This window comes from Cygnus atratus, chromosome 5 (assembly GCF_013377495.2).
Source record: "Cygnus atratus isolate AKBS03 ecotype Queensland, Australia chromosome 5, CAtr_DNAZoo_HiC_assembly, whole genome shotgun sequence".
Taxonomy (NCBI): Eukaryota; Metazoa; Chordata; class Aves; order Anseriformes; family Anatidae; genus Cygnus; species Cygnus atratus.
In genome coordinates, this window is record NC_066366.1 from 2078802 (window position 1) to 2099538 (window position 20737).

The following is a 20737-nucleotide window of genomic DNA, read 5'->3' on the forward strand; positions in this document are numbered from 1 at the left end:
CTCGTGCATGTTACAGTTTAGTTTTTGAAATAAAACATCTCAAGCTTTATCTTTTCTTCAGCTAAGCACAGGGCTAACCAAAGTCTCCATACAAATTATGTCTGATGTATCTGCTCAATAGCAACAAGTGTTGGGGTGGGCTATGGATCACCGCGAGATAAGTATAAGCAAGTAAGTTGTATCTGGCAAATATGGAAGCAAACAAGAGACCATTCATTACATGCTCAAATGAGGAACCTCAGAGAGCAAGCGACATTTCCCCTCCTCCATAGAGACACGTCCACTCAGCAAATAACTGACAAATTAAGCATACTGGCTCACGCATAATCTGCTCTTGTGGTTAAGAAGTAGAGCGTTAAAAAGCAAATGTGAAGCAACGTTTGCTGCTATTCTGACAGGACCTTACTCACTGATACAGACATAACATGGCTGGGGTTTTATTTCAGAAGGACTGACGTTGCACCCGCTGTTATGAACCAACTGGCTCTGCAGTACAGAAAACTGATTCCATCCCAAATCAACATTTTTCAGACAGAACTTCGTCAGGAGAAAACAAAAAAGAACATAAAGAACAGAGGCTCTTTAAAGCAAGCTGTACAACCTGCTTGGTATCTTCTTTCAGAGGACAGTTTTTCTTTTCCCATGTTTCAATACCTATTTGTTTTTCCCTTCCAGATATTCCTGGCACTATTCGCCACAGGGAATGAAGTTCCACAGATGTTTCACATATTCTTCTGATATATAAGTGGATCTCTTAGAGAATGAAAAAGGAAAAATAATATCAAGGAGGCCTTCATGCCCAGCAGAGCATGTCAGACAAGACTATTCTGGTTCATGCTATTCAAATAGGGTTTGTGATATTAATAGTGCAGATGTAAAAAAATTCTTTTTAAAATTAAAAATCCACATTGTACAAAATTATGTGGAAGCACATGTTACTGGGCAAGAGATGTGAAAACAATTATATCCCATTTCACAGTCCTCATCGATTCCTTTCCCCACCCCATCAGAACATCACATACTCTAATACTCTGAAGCCAAATGTTTGATTCTGCCTTTCCAACAACCAAAAAAAATCCCCGTAATAGAATTCATTGAACCTCACAGACAACTACTACTCTGGAACAATAGTTTGTGAAAACTGTTCATCATCCAGGGTATAATTTATTTTTTTTTTAACTGAAATTAACATTAAATAGTATAACAAAGTTCAACTCAAAAAACAGTGCCCAAGAAAGTCCTAAGGACAACTTGCTGCATAAGCTAAAAATTCTCTCAGCTTTCACAGCAGTCAAGGTAAAATGGGAAGAAGTGATACAAGTCAAAGGTTTCTCTTTGCCCAGAGAAGCTGTGGATGCCCCATCCCTGGAGGTGTTCAAGGCCAGGCTGGATGGGGCTTTGGGTAACCTGGTCCAGTGGGAGGACCAATCAGAACCACCACACACAAAACTTTTATTCTAGTTGCACCAGTTTTGTTTTTATTTCTGAATGGCTAAGGTTCAATTCCCAATATTTTGTTCATTGTATCAGTTTCTGAAGATAGAATGCAAACAAGAAAGCAAAAGTGGCCACAAAAAACATTTCTGCAAAACATTCCTCCAGAGGAATCACCACTGGACAGCTTTAGACTTCCACCTCCCAGTCTAAGAAAAAAAAAAAAAAAAAAACACACAAGATTCAGATCCTCTTTGTACTAAGTGGAAGGATTAGAAATGCCATGTTAATACAGCTGAAGGCTGGAGGATGAACAGAAAATGACTGTACAACTCTTGCTTCCTCAAGAAGTCAGGCCTAAAAAGCAAAGATAATAAATATATTAGGCTTACTTAAAACAAGTTATGCAAATGCTGTATTGCAACACAGCGGGTGTACAGCTTGCAGCACACATATGGGCAAGTTTCACCATCAAGGATGGCCCTGTAACACAGCTAACAACATACCACAGCTTCAGGCAATAAAGCATTCCCAAGACTGCCGTCACATGTCCAGAAATAAAAAAGGGGAAGTGTTTGTAAACCTTTTTATAAAACAGAAAACGTCTGGTTAAACAACACGAAAGCACACAAACAAGACTGCAACAACTAAAAGGGGAGACATAATGAAAGCTCATGGCAGACTAGAAATATTTCTCCTCTTATGCCAGCAGTTCTCTCCACATCTCTTCCTTTTAATTTTTACTTTCTTGTGGAAGAGGTACGCCCTGTGAGAGCTGAAGGAAACACATATTTGGATGCCTGCATTTCAGACGATCTAGTGGAAGAGACCAGCTGTGGGGAGGGGAGCAGTTACCACCTGGGCTCTTGCCTTCTGGGCACACGAGCGACACAGCTGCTTGGTAAAGTGCTGCACACTGCAACAGGACACAGTTCTGTTGTTAGCCAAGAATGATATTAATTCTGAAATCTGTCCATCAGGACTAATTTTAACTCAAGCAAACAAAATACAGCATTGTTCTTCTCCAGTCCAGCTGTGCCTCTATGAAACACCACCTTCACTGAGTTTACAGAAACGTTTTACTTTGCGCATACCCCAGCTTCTCACTTGAAAGGAGAGGGAGCTTTCAGCTTTGATACCATTTTGCATTTCCTAGGGACAGGAACGCCTTTGCAAAACAGACACTTGTGGACCTCTGTTCTTTCCAGCTCTCCTGCCTGCTCCCAGCTGCCAACCAGCAGCCAGCAGAAGCCACAGTGCAGTCCAAGGCTGTGACCAGCTGAGCCTGGTGCCTTCCACAGCCAACACAGAGGCACAAGCTCTTGTGCCTGTGACCCGGCATCTCTCCATAAGCACAAAGTCACATCCTGAAACAACACACCCTGACCCAGACCCTTCTCCATGCTGGATTTCACTAACCTTACTCCCCTCAAAGGGCAGGCTGCCATCCCTCCTTCCACAGCAGGTGAAGAGCCCAGACCAGGCACTGCCTCTGGATTTCTGTCCAGCCTCTGCTAAGCGAGCAGCTGGGGCAGCTTCTGGCCCTTGTACCACCTTGCTACTGCTTCTGAATTTCCTCTTTGCAACTGCTTTCCTTGCTCTCAGTTTCTAAAGCTCTCCTCAGCTTGCATCTCTGAAAACTTTCCAAAGTAGACTGTGTTCCACTCTCTATTTGAGCAGCTGCTACAGCAGTTTCCAATTTTCTGCCTGATCAACACCTGGACAGGGAATCAAGCCTTAATGCTTTGCAAGTGGGGGTAGCCCCTCCACAGTTAGCTTTCTGATATGAAAGCCCTAACACAGCAGCACGAGTGCAAATGTACACAACACCAGTACAAGGAAAGACAGCAGCATCAACTTTCAGTCCAAGTAGCGCAAAGAAGGTGAGATCGCACCCAAGGCAGAGAGTTTTCCAGATAAGACTGCTCAGACGAGTGCAGAAAGAGTTCATTTCATTAAAATAAAAAAGTAAAATATCAGATGTGCAGACAGATCTCAAGGAGCGGGTCCTCTGAGGAGGAGGAAGAGAAGGCATCCTTACAGCCACATGAAGTTGTATCAACACCTTCACTGGGGACGTAAGAAGTTCCCTCTATCATAATCCTGCCCTCCACAAGAGGGATGCGAAAAGCAATCACCTCTCCAACCTGAAAGTATGATGGAAGTTTCCTGTTTCCCTAAAGGGTGGGGGGAAGCCTAAGAGGTGGGAGGGAGGAGGTGAAACAGCTGGATTCCACACAAAGGACTCTGACTAGAAACTGCAGTAAACTGCATGTTGCAATATTCACAGCCAACGATAAGAGAAACAAACAGGGCTGGAGGAAGGCTTGCTCCCTGGCTGAGAAGTTATAGTGATTCATGAGAGGTTTACATTTGTCTTACCCAAACACAAACATTGCAGAACAGCAACGGTTCCATCACCCTCCGATCTGTTCTATCTACACTTCGCAAAAATCCCTCGTCATAGCTCATTCATACATGATGTGGAAGTCATTTTTAAATTAAATGATAGGCAATGCTATAAAGTGGCAAAGACTAAATATATAACCAAGTTTTATTTTGAACTTGAGAGGCATAAAAAGTAAATGGAAAGAAAAATACCTTGATTAGGTATCACTACCACTCTGAATACTACTGAAAAGAGATATATTCAGATGAAAATTCTCAGTATTAATACAAAAATTGCAAGTTTGCACAAAAAAATGCCTTGGAAATCTGGAGCTTAGATGTAACATTTAAAACAAAACAAAAACAAATAAACCAAAGACATAAGAACTTAAAAGGCAGATATGGTAGGCCATACAGAGAAAACAATATATGTATATATATATTCAGAAAGCAGTATATATATATATTTATATATGTATTTATTTATATTTATAAAGCACCTATCACCATATCGATAAACACTCCTAAAGTAAAACTTTGCATCTTTACTTTTGGAATTTTGAGTAAAAGAGTGAGTAAATGTGGAATTTTCCAGAAGCACAGACAACTCCAGGAGGACCGACAAGCCAGAAAGGAGTGCATTCAAAAGACAGCATTCCTCCACTGGCTGATTACATTACCTGTGTGGTCTAAGGCAAAAGGTTAAAGAGTGAATACAGGCATTGTATATGATAAGAACAGAGCAGCCTTTCTTTGCCAGGCTCTCTAAGTGTTCTTTAAAGAGCATTGCACAATTTAAATCTTGCCATAATCAAGGATATGCAGACACAGATCCACCCTAGAGTTTTAAAAATAATCCGAGTTAAAGAGCAATACAGGTTAACCCTGGGCATTAAGGACGAGAAGAAAAGCAGACAACAGTAGCTACAAAATCTGGAGAACCTCCTTTGGGCTCAGCACTGACTGCCAACAAACAGCATGTTGCCATTACCCAGCATCAGCTTGCTACAGCAGCACAGCCTGGGGGCTGGCTTGGTGGAGGGGTCATGAGCGAGCACCTGAGAGCTGGCAGCTCAGAAGCTTCCAACCATGCCAACAAACAAGGAGATGTGCAATATCTACCCTCAGGCAAGCCAGGCTGCCCAACCGAGAGCACAATGACAAACCAGAGACATGGGCGGATTTGAGTCCCAGGTTCAACAGCCATTAGTGGCTCTCACCTCCTACCAAGGCCAAATCACCACCATTAAGAAAGGAGCTGTGTTGGCTTTTATAAACATGATCTCCACCTCCTAGAACTGAGAACAACAACAAGAAAGTGAGAAGACTGTCCTATTTCCCCCGGGAATATAAAAAGGCCTGGTAGGACCCTAACATCACCAGTCTGGCAAAACCAGAAATATGTAGCGTGAAAGTCTCCTGTGAAAAAGTAAGTGATATGGCAAAACCAAGTGGTTCATTTCGATAGGCAAGAGGCATTCTCTCTACTTCATGGTTTGGCACATCAGCTCAGAGTCACTCAGTTATACCATTTTGGCTGACTCTAACTTTTCAAAAATTTCTAAAAATGTATTAATTGGTAACTCCAGTGCTGTCCTGCTAACCCCTGGGATTCCTGCAAATGGTTTTGCAGAAGACTATTTATGCCTAGAATTCTGATCTTTCTCCTTCTTGCCTCACCACTCCCCAGGGGGAAAAGCTTTAAATTGTGAAGATTCCAAAATCTTGCTTTAGGTTTAAAATACCTACTTGAGTATTGCCCCTACTTGCTCATGCGCTTAAGGCATAGAGAGATCTCCCTGGCATTTTGCTCACTACAGTCTATTCCTTCAACCATTTAAAGCAAGAGTATTCAGATGGTGGCTGCTTTTGTTCACAAACAGACATCATCTGAAAACTTTGTACTTCTCCTTTTTATCAGGAGGGTGCCATGAGACTAAAGATTCATCTTGCAAGTCGTGGTAACACAGAGCACAGAGGAGATTTTTTTTTAGAATCACACTGATGTACTAACTGTGCAAAATTTTAATCACATATAGGCAAGTGCAGTGATTAATTACCACAACAGGTACTACTCATGAGTGAGATGAGAACCTGAACAGCTCCAAGTGCTTGTACTGGAACTGGCCACCGTAGCACCTGACAGTCGTCACAGACTGCAAAATAAGCTGTGTACTCGGGGCCAGCCAGCACGTCCCACTTGCTCTGGGCTGTTTAAACGACAGACAGAAAATAACCATCAGTATCTAAAGTATCCTGCAGGATCCCCACATATGCATCCCAGAAGACAAAGAAAAGCACCTGAGGCATTACATTATTAAAGGAGGAGAGTTAAAGTTTTACATTAAAAGAAAAAAAATCTCTGAAATCTCTAGGGAGTAACAACCATTAACATAGCCCAGCTGGGGCACTAAGCAAACTGATGTTAAATGGCACAAGTTTTTGTTTCTTACCTCCTCAGGTACAATGATTAATGGATATTTGTCCTCTGATAAGAAGTTAAAAATAACCCACACTTTAAATGCATCTTCATCACTGATCTGCAAAGGACTCTTAGAGAGGTTCTTTTTAGCACAGAGAGTCCAGCACATTCTGTTGAATTCAACCTTGTCGAAGTTTCCTTGAACCTAAAATGAAGAAATTGAACCAAAAAAAAATTAATATGCACGAATGGCACAGGATGACAGACAGACAAAGTTTAACAGACTAAGTCGTACTAAAAGCACCAAGGAAATTCTGGTTTGCAAGAAACATCAAGGCCCAAAAAGAGCACTGCCGCAGCCCGATCTGATTTCCTGCACCGGGTAAACTACAGAATTTCTTCCAGTGAAATCTGCATCCAACCTCCAATTTCTGGTCGAGTTAATAACACCCTGACTTCATGTGAAGGAGGCTACAGTGCATTTTGCGTTTCCTCTAGCTCATTAGCCTTAGCTCCCAAACCATCTTCATGAACATTTTTAGCTCCAGCTGCCCTTCTGTTGCACTTCTGTTGAGCACTAAGACACCATATAGTAAAGCCATTATAACAAAAGCTACATGTGGACATGCTAGAAGTAATACAGGAACAGTAATTGGAAAAGACCTTTAATGTTCTTCTACTTTATATTACTCAAATGTAACTCTTGTAGGAAAATATTCATAAACATGTAGTCATTTTTTCTGGAACACTAATCCACCTAAAACTTTTTCTCTTTCTCCAACTCCCAAATCTTCACTTTACTGATAAAAAAGTTCCTCATTTGTATTATCCTTTACCATACCTAGCATCTGTACATACCCATCTGTGAATTATTTACATATCTGAAAGCTTTCATTTCCTCTATTTTGTTTTTAAACCCTCATTTATGTTAGAGATTAAATATATTTATCTCCCTGTAGCTTTGCCATGCTATTTCTTTGCCGACATGAAACTAATGAAAACATGTTCGGCACTGTAATGGAAGTCTCTTGAGATTTTGGAAAGCATGTGTAAGAAATAGGGTCTTGCGCCTCATCTGGGAACAACACTGGTCATATTCTTCGCCATTTTCTTATGATACGCCAAGCTTGGATGCCGCAAGGACACCATCATAAGCTGCATGACTTCCTATCCAGTCTTGTAACTGGTCAGATATAATGGAGGGTGAGCCACAGTGGCTTAAGTCAAAGTTAGGCTAAGGAAGTGGATAAACTGATGTGGGTGGAGGAAAAAAAGAAGGTCGAGGTAAACAGGAAACCAAGCCTTTGCCAGCCAGCACTTTACAGTACAGTTTCCAGGACTAAAAGTGAGACTACGAAAGAAAACCATAGACTTTGCATGCTTGCAGAGCAGGCCACCAGTGTAAGTGTCAATGGAAGAGGCACGCTATTACTGTCCTTCGAAGGAGGCAGAAGCTGTAGGAGCCACAAGCTCAGCACTGTGGCTGTTTGCACGAGAAACACGGTATTTAAATGGAACATTGGCTAAGCAAACAAACACCCTTTGGAAGAGCAGCTAGAAGCCAGGTTTCCTCCTCCTGTCTGCCAGCACCTCATCCCTTGGCTACTTTTGCCTGTGCTTTTTCCTGCCTGTCCCCCAAACCCTGCCCAGCAAGACCTGACTTCCTTTCTAAAACAGCTTTACTCGCTCGGATGATGAGCACTTCCACCTTGGAAATGTCCTAGTGGTTGCACTGCTCCGAGGAAAATGCTGATGGAGTGGGAAACCTCCCCTCCTCCAGGAACCGCCCAGCCAGTGCTCCAGGCACCACAGGCAGGGCGGGTGGCTTTACAGGCAGCTCACCTCGGCACGCACAGCCATCAGCAACCACGTGGAGACAGATGGCAGGGAGATGCCTCACACATGGGCCCCAGCTGGGGTAAAAGCCAGAGGTTTCTGTCCATCATGCCAGAAAGAAGCATCAAAACCCAAGTCACCCACAGCACTTACTGCCACCAGGATTAGGCAGCAGATGAGCAGGAGGTTTCAGGACAGCTCTGACTGGGTCACACCACGCCACAGTCCCATGTCAGATGTGTGCCTTTTTGTCAGAATCCAGACTTGATTCTGAAAGGGACTTCATAAAGAGTGTCCGTGTGGCATCCGGAGCACAGACACTGTTTAGAGATTATTCAGAAAAAACAATCAGATGAGCACACAAACCCCAGCTCTCCAAAATAACTCTCCAACTCACCTCTGTTGTGTGTGGTTTTTTTTTTGTTCTTGTTTTTTCCCTAAATGATCACTGGCTGGCTGTTAAATAAAGGATATAATTACCAAATCATTGTTCTGGGGTTACTGGGAGTTGTGGGTGGAACTAAATACTTCTCTTTAATGAAGGATAAAATTTTCCCTGAACAATTTCACGTAGCAATGCTATCTATTTCTGGTACATAAATTCTTGAAGTACATTTGTGTAGGGTGGAAGGGGAAGGAAGGAGAAAAGTCCACAATGAAAACCAAATCAACTTTACAGCTAGGTCCATGCCACACAACTATTGGCTGGGCTACTTTGGCTCCTTGGCTGGCAATGCTCCACTCCAGGTGACTATAATGATAATTACTCCAAAGTAATAATTACTCTGGTGAACAATCTATCTGGATGTATAAGAAGTAATTTCTAAACTGCTTCAAAAATTTAAAATACTTGAACAGTTTCTAAAGTTATACTTCAACTCATTTGCAAAAGTACCTCTAGCTTAACTAAGAAACTGTAAAAATATAAAATTTTCAAACAGGAGGAACTGATGACCAAAAAAACCCAAGTCATAAACACATACACATGTTGCTTTTTAATGACACAGACAAAACATATTTATAAAAACCAGATTGGGTCAAAGACTACCCTGGAATTTCAATTTAAGAAGAATTTCCCAAATGGCTTTAGTTATTATGAGACTCTACCATGAATCTTATGCTGATGCAATCTTGATGTGAAACTAAAATGGGAGATTTATGAAACTCAACTGAGAAACCAGAATTTCTATTCCATTAGGCCAGAATACTCATCCTGCTTGCAATCTGCACAAATATCACACAATTCCATTGCTTAATGAATTAATGAATCCTTGTAAAGAGATTTTTCCTGTGCACTAGTACCTGATTTTAACTGTACTTTACAGAGTTTGTCCAAACTATTTGAAGTCACCTTGTTATTTGGAAACTTCTACAGTACTCCACACTACAACTGCACAGCAGCTATTGCTTTTATTTATGAATCTGTCTGAATGATGGAACATGCAACATGAACCAATGCTGCCAACTGCTTAGAGTCTTAGACATCAAAACGTACTGGCAAGATACCTACTTTCCCTTTCTGAGAAATTCAATGAAATAATCAAAAGAAAAATGCAGCAAACCCCATACAATTTTCTAGATCTTAAATTTATAGCTATATGCAAAGTTTAAATGACCATCATCAGTAACCTACCAAGTAACTCTAAAACATGAGGAAATACAAAATATATTTGGCTTAAGTACAAATGATGAGACCAGGCCCCAAAATATTATAAGCACTGATAATGTAAACAGCATTCGCTAAGTTGTCTGGAAGATGAGATAACAATATAAGGGGTTTCAAATGATGCCCTTCATTGTCTGCCCCCAATATGACTCTTCCCTGCCAAATAAGGCATACTGTAAAGTACCGCTATCAGCACTATAGAAAAGGAAACAACGTTTTCAATTGGTATTAAAAGACATGCATTGTAAATAATGGAACACATCTAATGCAGTTATGAACCCAAGTCAAACAAACAGTGAAGACGTTATCTGTCTGCTAAGTAACAAGAAGCATGGTACTGGAGTGCATCATTCAGACAATACGAGTTATTCAAATTATTTATTCAACTTTCCTATTTGGATAAAGTAAATTTGTTGCAACCTATTTGTCTCATCAGACTGCCAATTTTGCTTTTCTTGATGATTATTTGGTTTTATATAAAGAGGCTCTATTGCACAGTAAATTAAGGTAAGCCAGCACTAAAGAATATAAAAAGTGACAACTGCATTTAAGAGTATCACAGGGGTTATTTTAAAAGATTACAAAGTCCACCCAATAAAATTATAACAAAATTCTTAGAGTCACAGTTACATATCTCTTTTAAAAGAAATCTAAGGATTCATTCTTCAAATATTTTGCTGGCGTTTTAAGGCAAAATGCCTTGAGATCAAGTTCTCTCATAAGCCAGTTGCTCAAGAAACCAGAAAATACGTAACTGGAAATTGAGAGAACTTCCTCTGTATCTGGGGTTATGAAGTACTGGTCCTTCTTTAGCAGCTTTACTTAGCAATATGAATTAATAACATTTGTCCTACAGTCACCTCATCTAGAAGAGCAGACTATGCCTTGGAAGAATGAAGAACGAAGAGGGTTCTTGTTTGCTTTTTTTGTTTGTTTGTTTTGAACAAAGGAGACATGCCATGAATCAGTGACTCATCCCACTGCATGTTGTCTTCTGGCCTGACAAAGTCATCTCTGAAAGATGTGATGTCACAACTAGTCCACAAAGGTAACCTTCTGTCTAAAGAATTTCTCTGATTTTTAATACTATATATATAAACTGTTTTGAGACATTTAGTCAGGATTAAATAATGTGAAGTTACAGGCAATTTAATACTGTTCCCTACCATTTTCAGTTAACAGTTCAGATAAACCAATGCTATTAGTATATCATGCAATCATGAGAAGCCAGAGTAGGGCATGAATAAAAAAAAAGAAAAAAAAAAAACTACACAGTCGCACTCTTTCCTTTCATAAGAAAGCAAGGTAGCTTGTCCTGTGCTTCTACCATGGGGTAGGAAGATGGCCAGAGTAGCCAAATGCTGTAAGTTCACACCAACTGGTTTATGTAACCAGGTCTTTCATTTTTAAATTAAATTAAATTATTTAATAAATCCAATTGTTCCTCATTTCCATAACTTTCTTCCTATAAATACCTTTTAACAATAAAGCATGCTTATAATTGAAAAAGCCTTCTGTCTCTTTTTATAATTTGACTTAATGGCTTGCTACTGCCTACAAATGGTACTAACAAAAAAAAATGTGGTTCAGCCTCTGGAATCCTTCACTAAAATAAGGCTTCCCCCCCCAAATATGTATACAATCTGTTTGGTCTCTATCCAACCTTACAGGAGCTCAAACCACCAATATTAAGTGGAAACGAGATCATAAACTTCTGAGGGACAAAGCAAGATTTTCCAATAGAAAATAGCCAAGGCAGCAAGTGGGTACCCTGTAAGTGTATTAACGGCCAACAATGGCCACACACAAATCAGGGCACAGCTACTGGGCTGGAGGGAAGCACAGACTAGAGAGGTAGAGGAGCTTAAGATATATGAAGCTTTTCCTGTTTCCAGGGTGACAGACTGCATCTCAGGTATATATCATATTTTTCACCTGTATTAAATGTAGATTAAAGCAGAGCAAAAATTAGCAAACTTGGCTATGGAGCTCGCATAATCCTCAGTTGTCACACTGGACTTTTCAGCAGCAGGACTTAACATAAAAGAAAGCAACCATCCGTGTATCCCTGAAGCCACAAAAGCAAAGCTTCAGGGTTTCTGGGGTCAGCCTCCGAGTGTAAGAGAAATCAGTAGTATTGAAGCTAGCATGTACATACTGTAACACAGGCTGCTTTGTATTGTCTAGACCAGTTGCCCAGCTGAATTTGTCAGAAAGAAAGCAAGACAGTTTTTTACTTTCAGGAATTTTAACCTAAATCTCAAACATGCAGCTCCCAGAGGTCAGCTCTGGCCCAGTGATTGCCTCGACTCAGAATAAGATGAAGAGCGGTGGGAGGGAAACCCTGCTGGCCTTCCAGAGCTTCCTCCAAAACAACAAACAACATGCAACCACAGAAGACTAAGGAGTGCTCAGGCACCAAGAGAACGAACTCGCGAGATGAAACTTAGCAGCACTCCCTGACGTTACCCACTGTCAATGTCTGGGGGGATCTGTTTATTAAAATCCCTCATCAATAGACATTGAAGATATTTTTCCCATCCTGTTGGCAAAGGAGCCCATGGAAACATTCTGTTATAACCATAGTCTAAGGTGGGACAACCTATAGCTCCAAGACACGTTCAAATCATTTTAAAGTGTGGTGCTTGATGAACATGGTTCTGCATGAGCACAGCTCAGATAACCACCAGATGTTACAGGAAACAGAAACCAGGGAGAGAGAAAAGAAGCAAAGAACAGTGCGCCCTGGCATTTTAAGGCACAGACTCTCCAGATCACCAGACCTGCTACCACCCAGCAGAGACACGCTCACAACCAAAGGTCTTCAGAGCAGAAGGCTTCCTGCAAGCAAAGGCCAACTGTAAAGACAACACCCTAAGTAAAGACGCCATGACACAAAACCTGGTAAAGGGAAAAACGGAACATAAGAACCCCAAACTTACCTTTTCCAAGATGAATTTGTTTAAATATGGCATGTAACCCTGATTGGAAACCGGTCCTTCATCATCATCCCTAAAGTGCTCTTCCAAGGCCACCGGGTCATGGGGAACGTTTAACACCGTGCACAAGTTGTGAGAAAGGACCTAGGGAGAGAACAGAAATCAGTGACACCACTGTCGACCTTACCAGGCTGTCTCCCCCAGAACAAAGCTGTGAGCAGAAAGCGACACCTTCATATCAGCATGAGTTCTGCCCTGAAGGTTTCTGTCAAATTTTTATATATTTATATATATATATATATATAAAGATATATAAATACATCTATAAATATATATATATATATATATATCTATATAAAGTCAACTCCAAGGATGTGACTGCTTCCCACAGTTACAGTTTTACAAAAGCAATGTGATTACATATAGGTCCATTGCCACAGAAGTGCGAACACACCTACAAAAGCTGCCCTTTGTGTGCACACATTTATATGCTTGATAACCAGGAAAGGCATGGAGAAACACCCAAGTAATATGTACACAGTGAAATTAGACAGGTAGGAAAAATGACCACTAACATCTAGCCTTGGAAAATATAAATAATTATTATCCAGGGAAAATGAGTAGTGAGGAAAACAACTCAATATGTAACCTTCAGTTTACAAAGGAATGACCATTCAAATTGTAGTATTAGCTATGGATTTCTCTCATCTGCTTGCTTTTGGATTACTTTTCAATATTCTCATCATGTTTTAGACCATAAAGGAAAAGTAATGCTATGGAAAGAGGAAGGGCTGAGATGCGCTTCTCCAAGTTTTATTTTAAAAGGGTATTTGCATGAATTATGTCAAGACCTTAACACCCACCATCTCTCATGACTGTTCTTCAGAAATTGCCTTCAAGAAGAAGCTACATGCTTGGTTAGTTTTAAGGAAGTACAGAATTATTGAAAACTAACTGGTAGCCAATGCATCTTAACTTCTTCAACGCAGGCCGACCTTTGCATGCCCAAACTAACACCTCAGTACCAACAGGAAGGCAGAACCAGAGTAACAGCTGCTCCTCTGCCACCAACACTTTCCTAAGAAAGTAAGATTAAACAAAACAAAGCAAAACAAAAAAGAACAGACCCAAATGACACAAAGAGAAAGCAGTAAAATAAAGAAAGCAGGCTCTAAGGAGACCTTACAGCATCCTTCCAGTACCTGAAGGGGACCTACAGGAAAGCCAGGGAGGGACTCTTTGTCAGGGAGTGCAGTGACAGGACAAGAGGGAATGGGTTTAAACTAAAAAAAGGGAGATTTAGATTAGATATAAGAAAGAAATTCTTCACTCAGAGAATGGTGAGACCATAGAACCGGCTGCCCAGAGAAGCTGTGGATGCCCCACCCCTGGAGGTGTTCAAGGCCAGGCTGGATGGGGCTTTGAGCAACCTGGTCTGGTGGGAGGTGTCCCTGCCCGTGGCAGGGGGTTGGAACTGGGTGGGCTTTAAGGTCCCTTCCAACCCAAACCAGTCTGTGATTCTACATGCAGAAAACTTACAAGCAGATCAGTGTAGGTGAGTAGACACACAGCAGTAGAGATGGCGTAGCTGCAAAGTAAGAAGTAGAAGACTGAGGTCTTCAGACTTCCTAGGAAATCAAATGTATGCCACATGTTTAAAACACAGTTGTTTTTTTCACCAAATAAAATCATATACATTTACTTTTATATATGTTAATGAGACATGCAGAATCTAAGCACTAATTAGCATGAAATCCTACAGAGATAGCCCAAAACATAAATTTCATTCAGAGAATTCCTGTCTACACGCTTCCAAAGTTACACTTTCTACTAGGAAAGCACATAGCTCCATAAGAAATACATATTTTCATGCTTGCATGCTAACATTAAGCCACTAGATCCAACCAGAAGTTAAAGAACAGGAAACCAGCATCAGCCATATCACAACAAAAGCTGCATTTCCCAAAGCAGGAAAATAGTATTGATAAGTTACACATTTCAGACTACCTTCCACAGGCACTCGATTTCCCTCCAATGTATCCTTATTTTTAACAAACAAATTATACCAAGTAGTTGAGTCCATGTGATTTACTTCTGGGGGAAAAACATGCTATCATGCGTGTTTCCCCTTATATTTAAGGCTTCTGTTGTTATTTAGAGAAGACCAAGGGATAACCAACTTTCTGAGAGAAACGTGATCTCACTTTTGCAACTAGGCTGCAGCTGCTAATACTGGAGCTACAATAGTTCATGAAACATGACTGATTTGAGCACATTACCGAGATCACTTAAATTCTCAATAAAACACTTTCTCATCATGTCCTCTCTAGATATTTCTTTTCTGCCCTTCTTGGCCTTCTTGCTGTGCTTGGGCTGTCAGAAAGTTAGGTGGTTTCCACATCAAACAACCAATTACCAGGGAGGAATTCCACTTTCAATCATTTTCTAAGACCTGCCTTATCTGTGGTCTCTCCTGTGCCCAGTGCTCTCTTTTCATAGTTCAGGAAATTCCTTAGCGCTTGCCAAAGCCTGCCATTCTCCAACACGGCCGAGTGCCAGATGAATTCTTCACTCACAGGGCAAGCCTGAAAAATTCTGCCACCGAGGTCTCCTTTTGTTTTGTTCTCTCAAATCACATTAATCATTAGAGTATATGATGGTCCAGATAATCTTGTTTTAAACAAACAAAACCTAAACAAAACAAAACAAAAAAAACCCCACACCATTAATAGCTGAGTACTAGATTAATTAGGGTACAGAAAATTGCCTTGCCTTGCTGAAGCTCCATCAACCATGAGGAAGTTTTGCCCCAGTAAGGGCTGTTCCACAGTGCCGCGGGGTTGCTAGGCAGCTTTTTCTTTCAGCACTTATTATGCTCTGGATGCCACGTTCAACAACCTACCCTCGTGCCAGAGCCAGCTCCTATCCCAAGCCAGCGACTTCTCTCTGTGCTGCAGCAAATGGATCCGGCAGTGGTCCCCAAACTGCAGTCCGCGAGATGCTGCAAGCGGTCTGCAAAGGGTCCCAAACACGCAGTACTCACTGTTGGTGCAGTTTTTCCTTTTTCAATTAAGAGCTTTCTAAGAGAAGTGCCTAGTGGTACCCGGGAAATAATGGTGTTCTGCTATAAATACGAATAACTGGATGAAACAAGCAAGCTAACAGCAGAAGTCTCAATAGCACTACCACTGCAGGCTTGGGATTTACTTCACTTATTGCCTGTCTTGTGCTGTTTTACCTGGAGGACTGAGCTCCAGCCCAGCTCTACTCTACCACAGCTGCTCCCCTCTGGACCCTGGTTTTCCAAATCATTGATCTTCACAGAACATTAAGCAGGTGGAGAATTGTTACCATCTGAGTAGATCCATTTAACCTCATCCCTAAAAGCAATCTGTCTTTCTAAAAGAAATGAAGACCTGCTCAACTACTTCTTGCTCAGGGACAAAAATTTGGCCCAGATCATAGTAGGACCATTAAGAGGACAGATTAGTCCTACAGTGGCTATTATCACTTTCTTCAGTACTTTTTCTTCCCCTCCTTTTCCATCTTTCGGGGGGGAGGGGGGGGGTCTCCTCCCTCCCCCATCTCTTTTTAGGATTTGAAGACTTTGGCACTGCGGATCCTGACAGCTCCATTCAGTGGCTTCGTGTGAATTCACTCCAAGGCATTCTTGGCTCATCTCTCCCTGACATCCATGTCAGCAGCCAGCCAGCCAAAAGACGGCTCCTCACAAGTACTTTCCCTTTTCCTTTTTTGATCAGTGTAGAAACCAGTATCAGACAGGCCCCCTATCACAGGCACGAGGCCTTTTCAACCAGGCTGTGCCGAAGCATGCTTGCTTCACAGCTTCTCTAGGGCATGGTTTTCTTGTCTGCTCAGGTAGCACGCGCTTGATTTGGGCTCCCACTGTTCAGCATCTGCGTCAGCTCAGTGTCGTCTTCCCTCTTCCCCACCCAGGACGAGCGTGCTCAAACCCAGCCCCTGAGCCCAGTGCCACTCGCCCACGTCACCCTGACGGCCAGGTTCACACAAACGCTTCGCAACCCGCTGAATAACCCAGCGGCAGGACCCTCGGTGAGTCACAGTGACTAATTTCCTACCGTCCCTCAATGCTGGACAAAGCCAATTGTCTGACTGCGGTCCTGCCCACTGGTCACAGCCTCTCAACCTTTCCAGCGCCTTGCTACATTGTTCAAGGTCTTCCTCTCCCTTGGACCATCCCCCTTGCCACTGATTACACCATTGTTCCTCTTCCCACCAGCCAGTGACTTCCCATTTAGTAAAAAGGCAAAGCAAAGATAAGAGGTAGGAAAATCCTGTCACAGCTCAGATACGATTAAAGACTGCTTTAAGTTTTCTAAGCCTGACTAGTAACTTTGGTCACCCACATCTTACAGGCGAGAGCAAGACCACACTTGTATGAGGTGCTTGCCATCCGCATCCTGTGGATAACACACCAGGAACCCAAGACTTTGCAAATTTATCCCAATGGTAGCACACCAAACAAAACAACAGTCAAGTAACCCACTGTCAAAGCAGAGACGATTCTCCAAGCAATGTCAGGGACAGCTTCCAAAGGCAATGTAAAAAAAACTGCTACGTATTAGTTCCAATCTTACAGACGTACTATGAGGGAGGAGTATTATTGGTTGTTACGTGTTTAAACCCATTTAAACCCACACCACTTCAAGATACAGACGAAAAGCAGACTGAATGTTGACACATTAGAGGAGGAACTTTTTAAATCAGTCAATTTTCAAATAGCAGATTGCAAGAAAGGTGAAATTGGATTTAAATATAGGAAAGCAAGCATTTCCACATAGCTCAAACCACAACAGCAGCTATAATTACAACCACGAAAATTATACTTTACCTTGCTATATCAGTGTTTGAAAGTGCTGAAACATGCTGACAAAGTAACAATTGTGTCCATATTTAAACACAAAATTTAAGAATACATAAATGTTTCTGCAGAAAAGAAGGGCAAGATCTGAAGCCAGCAAAATAATAGAACCTCTGCAGACTACTGATCAGGCCAAAAAATAATTAAAAAAAAAAATCAGTGCACCCTGGAAGAAGACAAAATTCAAAATTACACAGAGGGCTGATTTTACCGTCTTTTCTTAGCAGCTCAGACTACATACAAAAGATATAAATGCATAAAAGGCATCTCGAAGTCCTTAATATTCCAAGCTAGTCCCGGTTTTTCCTCCAAGTGTTTCCTGTACCTCCAGGCTACAAAACAGAACCAATTCACTCATCTCCATCCATTTCCTCTAGATAGATTAAAACCAATGTATGATGCAAACCGTCGTAACACATTTGCTTGTATAACTGTATTTCACAAAAAATATTTATGTTTTATGGATGGTATAAAGATCACTTTTGGGTGGAGAAACTAGAAGCTGCTGCCTTTAGCAAGCAGCATGTTATACTGAGGACCTTCTGCATGATGATGGCAATTCCTTATACTGAATTACACAACTCAAAGATCCGCTGTCAACAAGCTTCCTTACTAAGGGTTGAAGACTTCAGCAAATTACAAAACTGCACGCTGTTCTCAGAAAACAATTTGCTTTTTACTAAACGTTTTGATAATAGGAGTTTCACTAAATTATTAAACTTTTTTTTCTAATGCTGCTGATCTCTACTAACCCGTTTACCTTCAAGACTCTTCTCTCCAGTTTATAGGGGTGCTACTTTTTAGTCCTTGCAACGTGGATGAGAAATACGTTACTGTGAAATACCTTTACAGTACAATACAGCCCTAAATCAATCATGCAGGAACTTCTGCCCTGCCTATCCCAACAGCTGCGGCCGTAACACATACTTTTTGTCTGCAATGGGACTGTCAGTTCAACACCCACATTCATCATTTGCCACAAAAGGCTTCACAAGAATACTCTCTACCTCTTCCCAGGTTTCCTGAAAAACTAATTCTTGGCGGCAGAAGGCAGCAGCCTCATTTCAGACCTGCTTCTGCATTTGCAGATTCCCCAGCTGACACTTCCATCAGGAGCCTTTATATCATAAACTGCACAGATCCACAAAGACACTTTTTTTCCAAGCCTCGTCTCTCACAGAGACAAATAGTGTGGAACTGCAAAACACTTTAGGAAGACGTCTGATAGGTAATGAGGGGACAAATTTAATTTCCTCTCTCCTTTTTGTTTTTGAACTTTTTAAAACACAAGCATTTGTAGGCATGGGACTCTAGTAAGACAGATAACCATGCTTGTTTGGAAAGACAACTGGTAGTTTAAAACCCAGCCAGCTCAGTGAACAATGTTAAAGAAGAAATGACGATGCCTCCATCGGAGCAAGCCATATAAGCCCACCTGCGTGCTCGCTTCTGCCTTAGCCATTTACTCCCCCCAGCACCTAGGGCTACAGAGCCACGACCACTTGTTCACTGACTGACGCTGTGACATGTGCTGCAGACACACCTCCTGGGCGACAGCACCAAGCACACAAATCACAGGCATGTGCACCGGGCATGGTAGCATGACAGGAAAACAGGATTCCTTTAAAAAATGTGATGAGAAAAAAACCTCCTCTCTGCAACCTGCTTCATTCGGCTAGCCCTACAGCACCACAATGCGAATGCTCGCTGTGAGGGCTGGCCTCTTGCCCGGCTCCTGCACACGGACACGCCTGGCTGAGCAAGGCTGGTCCCACAGCCCCTCCGCCCCGAGCAAAGAAAAGGAGAAGAGGAAGGAGTTGCGGGCTGCAAGTGCTTACTCCATAACGCTGAAAACAGCCCGGGAGCTACTGGCTGCGCTTAGAGATGCTGCCTGCAGCAGGGCCGCTCTTGCTCGCTGTGTTAATCCCACAGAGTGTTCAGGCTCGAGCCGACTGTCACAGCCAGGACAACCCCAGCACTCAGAACAAGGACCCACAGTCTCAGATGTCAACAGGTGTTGCGTTCTTATTCAAAATATTTATTTAGTTGGATTCCTACTATTATTCCCAGTCCAAGACAGTCCCATAAAGCAGGGCCAAGATGGGATCGGGTTCAGCAAGCTGCCTGAAAGCTCTTTTAAGAGTACAAACATTACTTCAGAGTATAAGCTAGGGAAGAATGGCACAGTTGGAGCCCCTTGACTAATTCTCCTGTTTATACTCAAATAAGAGAGCATTGTGGAACCTCGCTCTCCCCTTGGCAAGCTATGAATTTCACTTGGACGCAGCCAACCCCTATAGATGGGACCTTGTGGCTACCCCACAAAGGATTTTGGCCAGAAAGGGTACCAAGGACATGCAATTGAAAGCGGACCAGAAGCACAGCACGGGTTTGTGCGTTCACGCCCCAGGGAGGATGAAGCGTTTGCCAGGCAGCATGCCAAGGAGCCTCCCTGGGCGGCAGGAAGGGCCACGCAGGTGCCCAGGAGGCACCGGGACTGGCGACGGCACGTTCCCAACGACAGCCTCAAGGGAGAATAAAAACAATTTTCGGCTCACAAACGAGCTTCGAAAGTGGGCTGTCGTGTCCCCCTGTCCGGCCGCCTCGGACAGGCCCCGGCCCCAGCCCTCCCCGCGCCCCCCGCGGGGCCAGCCCGTGCCGCCAGCCGCGGCCCCACAGCGGGCTCCGGCCCCACCGGCGGCCCGCGCCGCCCGCCTTGCCTTCAGCTGCGACTTGGAGACCTTCCCGCTGCGGTCGAGGTCGAGGGCGGTGAAGGCGTGCCAGATAGACTTGAGCAGCTCCTCCTTGAGGCCCACCATGGCCGTCCCGCCGCCTGCCGCCACCCCGCTCCTGCTGCCGCCGCTCCCGCTCTGCCTTCGCCTCAGCCGCCACCGCCGGGCCCGCCCCGGCCGCCGCAGGCACCTCCCCGGCGCGGTGCGCGGCCCGCCCGGGCGGCGGCGGCCGCCGCGATGGGACGGCGCCGGGGCGGGGCCCGGGGCTGAGGGGAGCCGAGCCCGGCGCTGAGGGGCGGTTGGCACGTACTGCCACAGAGCGCAGGGGCGCGCGGCGCTGCGAGGTGCAACGCTGCTGGGCCGGCAGTGCAGAGAGCATCGCGCTCTGCACGCTGCCGCCGGCAGCAAGATGTACAA

At 43.1% G+C, this 20737-nt stretch overlaps 1 protein-coding gene across 2 annotated transcripts in view; it reads right to left on the reverse strand.

The window, feature by feature from the left end:
- SWAP70 (switching B cell complex subunit SWAP70) overlaps positions 1–20510 on the reverse strand; it is a 41226-nt gene extending 20716 nt beyond the window's left edge. For both annotated transcript variants that reach the window (XM_035550130.2, XM_035550129.2), the window contains exons 1-3: positions 20309–20510; positions 12689–12829; positions 6276–6449 (exon numbers count right to left, since the gene is read on the reverse strand). In XM_035550130.2, coding sequence (XP_035406023.1) covers positions 6276–6449; positions 12689–12829; positions 20309–20407 — 414 coding nt within the window. In that variant the 5' untranslated portion in view covers positions 20408–20510. The remainder of the gene's footprint in view (positions 1–6275; positions 6450–12688; positions 12830–20308) is intronic.
- Positions 20511–20737: the final 227 nt, after the last annotated feature.